This window comes from Vigna unguiculata, chromosome 10 (genome assembly GCF_004118075.2).
Source record: "Vigna unguiculata cultivar IT97K-499-35 chromosome 10, ASM411807v1, whole genome shotgun sequence".
NCBI classification, from domain to species: Eukaryota; Viridiplantae; Streptophyta; class Magnoliopsida; order Fabales; family Fabaceae; genus Vigna; species Vigna unguiculata.
The window spans coordinates 1300355-1310593 of record NC_040288.1 but is presented as its reverse complement, the minus strand read 5'-3'; the positions used below and the strand labels follow the sequence as shown (position 1 = coordinate 1310593).

Sequence of the window (10239 nt, the reverse complement as noted above, 5' to 3'; positions counted from 1 at the left end):
TGGTCAGCCATCAGTTTTACCTTGAAAGGAAAAACAAAATTATAGCAAAAAAATTCTTAGTGAGCAAGTTTTGACACTGATAGGTAGAGTGGAAATATAGAACCGTACATATATTATACCTAAGAATTTAATAATACTTTTCATGCCTACAGTTGTGATAATCCCATGCTACCTTATAGATTTTAAGCATGATAAAGGATTAAGACACCAATCAGAATAAGAAAATTGTGCTTTTGGAAATTTAGTAGTTATCCATCCCCATGTTTTCAATTGTACAACAGTGAACATTTCTATATTGTCGACCGTTCCATTACTAAAAATAATGTTATTTCTTTGTTTCTAGATAACCCAAACTATTGTCATCCACATACATTTCCATGCATTATTTTGTTTACCATCTAGACCAAAAAGATAAAAATGATTAAAGTATTGTCTTGGCATGAAATGATTGACATTGTTAACACCCACCCATTTGTTGCACATGTTCCACACCCCCATGGCCACATCACAAGTAAAAAATAAATGACTGTTGGATTCATCAACTAACCTACACATATTGCATAAACTATCAGTTATATTTATTCTCCTTCTATCCAAATTATCTTTTGTAGCATCTTTGTTCAAAAGAACTTTCCAGGCAAAATGTTGAGCGGAAGGAAGGGCCTTGACTTTCCAAAATTTATCAAACTCTACTGTTTCTTCAAAAATAGTGGCGTCTAACAATTTTCTATAGACTGAACTAACAGTAAAGGTCTGTGAATCCTCGTCACCCATACCCAACAATCATCATTCTCCCTTTTGAGAGTTTTAGTTCCCAATTGTTGCTTCAAGATGGTTAGCTCGTTTACCTCCCACTCAAACCACTGTCTCCTCCACTCCAAATTCCACTCCCAAGTGTTATTTTGCCAACTGCCAATCTCTCCAAGTGTAGCTTGTTTATTTATTGAATTAGCGTATAACCTTGGATACGTTTTGCATAGTGGCTCATGTCCCAACCACCAATCAGTACAAAATCTAATAATTTTACCATTTCCTATCTTCCATTCCACATTATTTTCAAACCACTTCCCCATTCTTCTCCACTTGTTGCCCTCCTAAGATCCCTCCACCAATATGAGTCAAGCTTATTGTCTATTCTATTATCTAACTCCTCCATGAATCGTATTTTGAGTCCAAAATTGATTTTCATAGCCCTTCACATTCAATTCGAATCCTCCATTTCCATTTTCCAAGTAGTGCAATATTAAATAGTCTTAGACTTTTAACTCCTAATCCCCCAAGCTCTTTTGGTTTGCAAATATTATCCCACTTAACCCATGCAATCTTCCTACCTTGACATCCCTATCCCCATAAGAAATCTCTCTGAATCCTCTTAATTTCTTTTTCCACAGATTTTGGTATTTTGAAAAAGACAAGAAAAAAAGAGGTAAAGATGTGATGACAGATTTAAGCAAGCAAGTTCTACCAGCTAAAGAGAGTTGCTTTCCTTTTCATTTGGCTAATTTTTTTCTTATTTTCTCAACAACTTTCCACATATAATGTTTCCTAGGATTACCCCCAATTGGCATGCCTAGATATGAAAAAAGAAGTTGCATGGTGTCACAGTTTAACATATTCGAAAATCTCTGAAGGTAGTATTCAGTAACCCCTACACCTCCTATCTTACTCTTAATGAAGTTTACTTTCAGCCCTACAGCTAACTCAAAACATCTAAGAATACTTTTTATGACCAATATGTTTTGAGTTTTTGCTTCGCTCAAGAACAATGTATCGTCTGCAAATTGCAACATATTCACCTCAATGTTTTTCTCTCCCACTTTGATCCCTTCCAACAATTTTTTCTTTGTTGCCACTCTCACTAAATCTGCTAGTCCCTCTGCTACGATAAAAAAAAAGAAAGGGAGCCAGAGGGTCTCCCTGTCGTAGCCCTTTAGATGGGCAAAATTCTTGAGTTGGGCTGCCATTAACAAGCACTGAAATTGTGGATGATTCTAAGCACTCCCTAATCCACAGAATCCGTTTTACGCAAAAGCCTAGTCTCTTCATCATGTAAAATAGAAAATCCCAAGAATCATAGGCTTTCTCATAATCAACTTTAACTATAACACAACTTTTCTTTTTACGCCTAACTTCATCTATAGTTTCACTTGCGACCAAAACACTATCCAACAACCCTCTGCCCTCAAAAAATGCAGATTGTGTATGATCAATTACCTTATGTATAGCCAACTTGAGCCTTAGAGAAAGGCATTTGGATATGATTTTTTAGAGGCTTCCTACTAAGGAAATGGGTCGGTATTCGTCTTGGCCTTGGGGGTTATCTCGCTTAGGTATAGGTGCAATAAAGGATGCATTACATCCTTTAGGGTACTTACCTGTAATTTGGAAGTTATGAACAACTTTTATAATATCTCCTTTGATTATTTCCCATGAGTTCTTAATAAAATTAAAGTTAAAACCGTCTGGGCCCAGGTTTTTGTTACCTTCACACTCCCATACTGCCCTCTTAATCTCCCCTTTTGAGAAAGATTTTATCAACATGATGTTGTCTTTCTTTGATATTGAGTTAAAATCTACATTTCCTAGTTTTACATTGAACTCACTTGTTTCCCTCAACTTACCCTCAAAGTATTCCTTTACCCCCTCTTTAACCTCTTGAGGATTCTCACTCCATTCTCCTAGAATTCTCAAACATGTAATCATGTTTTTTCTTTTCCTCCAATTCATTGTTAGGTGGAAGAATTTTGTATTCAAATCGCCTGCCTCTAGCCATTTAATCCTGGATTTTTGTCTCAACACTGATTCAAATTTATTGTTAACCTTTTTTAGTTCAACGAAGAGAGTACTCCTTTGGTTCTTTTGCCCCTCATTCAATCCACTTTGATCGTCTAATTTATCCAATTCACTTATGTTCTCTATTAGACGTTGCTTTTCTTTATTGGTGTCCCCAAAAACTTCTTTATTCCAAATCTTTAAATCTTGTTTCAACCTTTTTAATTTCTCCTTTACCATTACAAGGCCGCACCCAACCACATTGTACCTATCTCACTATTTCTCAACAAAATCTGTAAAGCCTATCACAGTAAGCCAAGCGTCCAAGGTTCTAAATGGTATAGGGCCCCAATCTACATGTGTGGATTTTAGGAGCAAAGCACAATAATCTAATATTACTCTATCCAAGACATATTGTTTACTTCCTGGCCACACATCCTCTCAATCCCTGGTTACAAGGATCCTATCTAACCTACTTTTGGCAGATCCATTATTTCTATACCACGTATACTTCCTACCAACAAGTGGTAAATCTATTAGTTCCATCCTTTCTATGAATTCATTAAAGCCTTGTATTTCACTTCTACTACTAATGCCTATATGATTGACTCCCTTTCTTTCCTCTAGGTTTCTCACAGCATTAAAGTCACCTAAGATACACCACACTTTTCCACCCACTTCCTCCTTGTATTTTATTATATCTTCCCACATGCGTCTTTCTTCATTGATTTCACATGGTGAGTACACGTTAATAATGTTAACTTGGATATTATCCTTATCCCATTTTTCAATGGTTATTATGAATCCTCTTTGAGAGATTGATTTTTCATATTTGAATTGATTTTTACCCTAAATAGTAAGGATTCCCCTCCACTGTTTTCGACTGGAGAATCTATCCATTCGTATTCGTCATCCCCCCAGATTGCAGAGCATTTTTCTCTATTAATTGTTCCCACTTTTGTTTCGTGGATACACACCATTCCTACTCCGTTCTTACTAATTATCTCTCTCACATATCTCCATTTTGCGGGTCCCCCAATGCCCCTTATGTTGAGACTAACTATGTTCATTTATCACTGTCATCATTCCCTTCTTCCCTAAGTCGTTTAATTTTACTATCTCTCTCTTCCATTTTTTGAAGTTGTTCTAGAATTTGGTTTTCATCCCCTGTAAATGTAATCCCTAGTTGTTTGCCTAGATTCCAAATTCTATTTGCCTCAGTAGAATTATTCCTCATCCAAAACAACCTATTGCAATTAACTATATCAGTATCAGAGATTGAATTGTAAAGATTGTATATGGCTGACCTTATTTGACATCGTTGTTGAGTGGTATTCATTGATGATGTTGTAGTTATCGATATTAATTTGCCATTATATTGCTTGCTTGATTCCCCTACGTAAAGATTCCTTTCTCTCATAAAGTGTTGTGGATCTAACTTTGTTTCTTTGATAAGCACCATATGGATTCCCGCTATTGTTAATTTATCATTTGAATTCTTCTCACTACGAATGTCTTTTGGAGCGAGATATAGGAAGATGCTATCGACCATATCGCTCACCTTTTCACTCTCTACTTCAATCAGCCCAGATTTGTCCTTGGTTGTGCATTCCTTTCTAGCTTCACCCAGCTCTGTGGCCCTTGCGATTTTTGTTTTTTATTTTGTTTGGGCCGACCCAGAAAGTGGCATGATAATACTAGTAGTACACCTTGGCTCGCTTGGTAGGGCTCTCAAATCTGCCTGTTTCACATAGATTGAATCTTCTCGTTGGTCTTCGTCATCCTTTAATCCTACCGTTTGTATAAGACAATCTTCTCTCTCTTCTAAAGTCCTTTGCATTTCTCTATTCGTATAAGAAATAATCTGCTTTAAATGCTTTTGAAAAAAGGAAGCAGTTCCTTCCATATTAATGTTATTTTGATGTGATCCTGACACTTTCGTTGACTTCTTCAAACCTTTTTCATCGGGATTGTTGTTGTTGTCGTTCAACTCTTCTGGTGAATGAAATGTTCCATCCTCGCCGGTAGAATTTTTATGAGTTCTATGGTTTCCAAAAATTTCTGAACACTCAGACTTTGACGATTCCATGAACCTCCCTCGGGAGTAGGGATGGAAAAAATACCCGTGCCCGCGAATAAAATCCGCGACGGATAGTTACTACCCGCGGTATTTATTACCCGCGGGTATTTTAATATCCGTTTATAAACAGGTCGGGTACGAGTATCATACTATCCGTACCCGCGGGTACCTGTTACCCGCAAAAAATTAAAATTAAAATTTAATTTATATTTTATTAAGTTAAATTTAATTAAAATTAGAAGTAACAGTATATTTTATTATGTCAAATTTAATTATAATTATAATTTAATTATAATTTAATTTATATTTTATTTTTATAATTTTATATTAAAAAATTTATAAAATACATATTTTTTTAAATATTTGTGGGTATCGGGTATCCACGGGTACCCGCGGGTTTTAAAAATATCCGCGGATATTTTTTAAGCGGATACCCGGCGAGTAAACGGGCGGGTAACAGGCGGATTTTTTTTTAGCGGGTCGGATACGGGTATCATACTATCCCTGCCCGACCCGATCCGTTGCCATCCCTACTTGGGAGGATGTGCTTGACGAAACACTTTCGCCACGTTTCTTACTTCGCAAATGGCACTGGCATTGTAAAGGTTCAGCGACTGTAATTTCTTCTTCTAAATGCACATTATGTAAGTTGCCATTAATCGTCATCTTCTTATACATCTTTGTGTCACTACCTATTGGTAAGCAAACTTTCAAGCGTGCATACCCGAGTCATTCCCAGGTCATTGTATTTTATCAATGTCGATTAAAGTACCCACACTTGCTGTTAAAAGAGGGAAGCACTTTTCGTTCCATAAAGATAATGGTATACCTCTGCACCTTACCCACACAATTTTATGTCCAGAGGCAATGTCCTTCGTCCATGGTTGCAATGATGTAAACACCATTGATAACCATTCACTGCTTTCCTCGATAACCTTTTTCATATCTGTATCATCTTCCTCGGTTAAAAGAACTAAATTATCCCCGAGATATCGAACTGAGATGAATTGTAATCCAGCCAGGAAAAAGTTTTCTTTCAGAGTTTCTATTTCACAAATCCAAATCTCTTTCCTTTCGAGCCTAACCTTCTGGATATAAATACCTCTTGTACCTTTCCCATCTTTGAAAAACTCTCCACATACAATATTCATCAAACCTCACCAGAAAATGAGAGAAGAAAAACGAGGTTCCTCTCTCCATTCCAGACTCATTTGTTGTTGAAATTTAGAGTTAGAAAGTTGTTGGCATGATCTTGCTAATAAATTGAATTATTTTTTTTGAGCTTCAATGACATATTTTTAAATCGGGAGCTTCTCCTGGTACCTCAAAACACTTTCTGTATCTCCAAAATTTGTTTAAATTCTTATTTTATTTTTCAGTCAAAAATAACAATATTTTTATATCTTTTTAACCCCACTTCTAGGTTTTTTTTTTATTTGAATATCAAGATCTATAAATATTAATATTTGATACTTTAATTTATTTTTTAATTTTTTATGTAGACATCTAAAAACAACTTGTTTTTTCATAATATCGACACCTGATATTATATTTTTTTCACGAATGTCAAGATCTAATTTTTTATTTACTGAAAACATTTTAAAAAAAATTCTAACCGGATTTTCATATCCGATTAACATATGTTAAATTATATAAATTTTTAAATTTATATTAATTTAAATATTTAATATTTTTTTTAAATATTCGTTACATTAAAATTTAAACAAAAATAATATATATTTTATTTTATATTAAGTTATGTAAATTTTTTTAAAAATATTATGTTAATATTTCTTCCTTTAAAAATACATTTTAAAAAATAAAATTAATCTAATTTCCACATGCAATTAACATAAGTACAATTATGTTAAATTTTTTAATTTTTTGTTAATTTAAATATTTAATAAATTTTATAAAATTAAAATTTAAACAAATAAAACATATTTTACTTTATATTCATTTATATAAATATTTAAAAATTATTATACAAATATTTAATACTTTTAATTTAAAAAAACATTTTTTTAAAAATTGTTAACCGAATTTCCGGTTAACATTTGTTAAATTAGTTAAAGTTTTTAATTTATATTAATTTAATTATTTAAATATATATTTATATATTATTAATTTTTCTTTTACTTTTTTTTTATTTTGTTAAAAGATTAAATTTTTTAATTGAATTTATCTCAAAATATTATTTATTTTGAATATATTATATAAAAATAAATTATATATATTAATTTTGACGTAAACAATTGTTTTGTTTAATTTCAGATGTTACATAATTTGATATATATATATATATATATATGTATATATATAAATTTAGGAATAATTTAAACTTCAAATTAGAAATTGAAAGTAGAAAAAGTTCTCAACATTGTCAAGAATCACTTCTCATACAAAACAAAACATAAGTGAGTCATATATGAAGATAAATTTGCGAACCAGTGAATTAGGCATCTCATTGTCATTTATGTTAATTGAGAAGGTGATTTATAAGAGTGAATTGTGTTTATCTTGAAAAGATAAAGGAATAAAAAAAACTCAATAACTTCTTAATTAGAAGAACTGAAATAGAGTTATAACCTTGTTTTCAAAATAGATGGTTGGTATATTAATTATTCATGGTTCTTGCACAGAACTCAAATATATTTATATTATATATGCCTTCAACCTTATTCTATAGAGAGTACAACAAGCATGGATAACTACTACAAACTCATACAAATGAGATTACATAACTTTACTCTTTTGAAATGCCCAATTTGCTTCAGTTTTGTCTGAAGGAACCCTAAGAGTTTCATGAAATGGTCTTCCTCCTTTTTCCATAGATTTTTGTTTCAGACGATGCTGTCTTTCTCCAAACAAAATATCAGCAATGCTTCATAACAACAGAAAAAAATTCCCCACAAAATTAGAATTAGATGTTATATATAGCTGAACCTAAAAATGTAGCATAAATTGATGTATAACCAAGGAAACTTAACTAAAATTAATAATTGAGTAAATTAAAATAATTTTGTTCATTTTTCTTCACCTGTCAAGGGCCGCAGCATTTGTTCCATTGCCTTCTTTTATATTGAAAGTGTCCAAATTTATCTCCTTAACCTTTTCATTTAAAAGATTTTTCCCAGTCGTTTCAAGCGAGTTCATGTTTAGTTTTCCAACATTAGTCATGCTAGAGTGCCTAAGATCCAAGCTGTATTCCTGTCATTCATTACTCGATTAGTTAATTATTCACACAGATAAACAATTCTAACCAATAAATAATTTCATTTCTTGCAAGTATTTGTATAACTTTGAAAAATACAACATATTCATACTCCAAGTAAGAAAAGACAAAAAAAAAGTTATTTATTCTGTCTCTGTCTTCTTCTTTGTTACAGAAAGAGGAAAACCTATCACGAGGACTAACTAAAAAGAAATATATATACCTGAATTCGAAGGTAGTTAAAGGTAGGTTTTTGGGCGAGTGAACCTTCATAGTATTCTGCCATGGCGGTAGATACACGATCGAGAAAAATAAGCAAAGGAACAATCCACTTCTGAGGTGTCCATGTGGCAGCCTTTTCAACATCATAAATCTCCCTAGTTTGTGGTGTTCCAGTTCCCAAAGACAATACAAGTATTTTGGAATACTTATTGTATCGTAGTATTTCAGCCATTGCTGCTCCTGTCTGATGAAATTAAACCTCGTATTATTAAACTTGATACAATGTATGGTATAAGTATCCATGGAACTTAATTGTAATGAATAGGTAAATTAGTTTACCGGATTCCCATCAACTAGACTATCTTCAAACATACTCAAGTCTGCACCACTAATCATATTGAACTCAACACCATCATTCTTAAAATAGTAAGGTGGCAGAAGAGTGGGTGCTGCTGAAGCCGATATGCATATATCCGACAACAAGGCATTGAAGTAGGGATACTTCTCAACCTGCATCAACAAAACTTTTATATTAATTATTTTTTTTTTGTCAGTAAATATAAAAATAATATATATGCATATGGTGCTAACCTTGTAGGTTGAGAATATGACTGGCTTTTGTGTCTTGATGTCGAAAGTTGGGATGACAACATTGGTGAGTGTTTGACTAAGTCGTGTATCGTTCAACACTGCACGAGTTATGTTATGTAAATACTCCCCATCGTACTTGGGACCGTCTCCAGGTCTGCATGTTGGTTGTTTCATCATCACAAACACAAAGGAAAGCACATGTTATTATTAGTTGCTGTTAAATGTTAATATTGATGATGTTCTCAGAAAATCAATGCTATTATATTATACCTAGATGAATTGAATACATGAGGACCATTTTGTTTGTAGAAGTCTACAATTTGTGCAGGAGTAAAGGCACCACGATTAGGATCATCATGGCTTGGGGTGGCTAACATGGCTGTTATGAGTGCACCAGTGCCACTCCCTCCTATCACATCAAAGTAATGTGCTAAATCTGCATTTGGATCCTTACCCTGCAACTCAACCAAATTCAAGTTAACCACATAAACATTCATCCATTCATGCCATTTCAATACATATATGCAGAGTATATAAACAATAAGAATGAACCTTAAGAGCCTGATCTAAGTGATCAAGAACTGTTGCTGTAACAATCCCTCTGATACCACCACCATCAATGCTCAGAACAGTTAATGTGTTTCCATTGTCTGATGGAGGTAGTTTCTGGATACTGAATCCACCAATCACTTGCCCAGCAAACAGCAAAACAAAGAAAACCAAATGAGCCATTAATCGCTTCACTAGGTAGTATAGAACTAGTTGAGACAATTGTGTGATTTGTGCTCAAATGTTAAGGCTATTTATAGAATATTTCTGTAGGATACATGCTTGTAACGTGATTAAACAAATGTTATTTTATGCATCATAATGGTGCTGCTCATCAAGCTGCAGAGTTTTAAATCCAGTCCACTCTATTATATATATTTTAATGAAGAATTCGTAAAACGTGTTGTCTCCATTATTTAATACAAGCTGGTTTAAGCATTCATGTTCTGTTTATATTTTAGAATAACGTTGAAGGCGGGAACCGACATTGATGTACAAAGTTATCTGGTTTAGCATAAGAAAAATTTTCTTTTTCTAATTTAATGACTTCAAGTAAAAACTCAAATTTAACGGTTAAATTTTACAAAATATAATATGATAGGAAGCACGTGGAGCAATATAAATATTTCTTATTGAACAAGTTGATAATATATGCATATAAACTAAAGTATGGAGAGTAACTCTGTAAAATTCTTGTTCATCTCTTGATAGTGAATGCAAGTGTTAAGCGTCCATTATCTTAAGGTTATACCAACTGATTTTCTCAAAATTTCTTTTGGTTTTGGCTTTAGCCTTTGAACCAAGAAAAATC

General features: G+C 33.0%; 1 protein-coding gene across 1 annotated transcript in view; it reads right to left on the bottom strand.

Moving 5' to 3' along the window:
* Positions 1 to 7477: 7477 nt before the first annotated feature.
* The window catches only part of LOC114166290 (patatin-17-like), a 37185-nt gene continuing 34423 nt past the window's right edge, over positions 7478 to 10239 (bottom strand). The window contains exons 4-7 of the mRNA XM_028051003.1: positions 8628 to 8798; positions 8290 to 8532; positions 7893 to 8062; positions 7478 to 7736 (exon numbers count right to left, since the gene is read on the bottom strand). Coding sequence (XP_027906804.1) covers positions 7589 to 7736; positions 7893 to 8062; positions 8290 to 8532; positions 8628 to 8798 — 732 coding nt within the window. The 3' untranslated portion in view covers positions 7478 to 7588. The remainder of the gene's footprint in view (positions 7737 to 7892; positions 8063 to 8289; positions 8533 to 8627; positions 8799 to 10239) is intronic.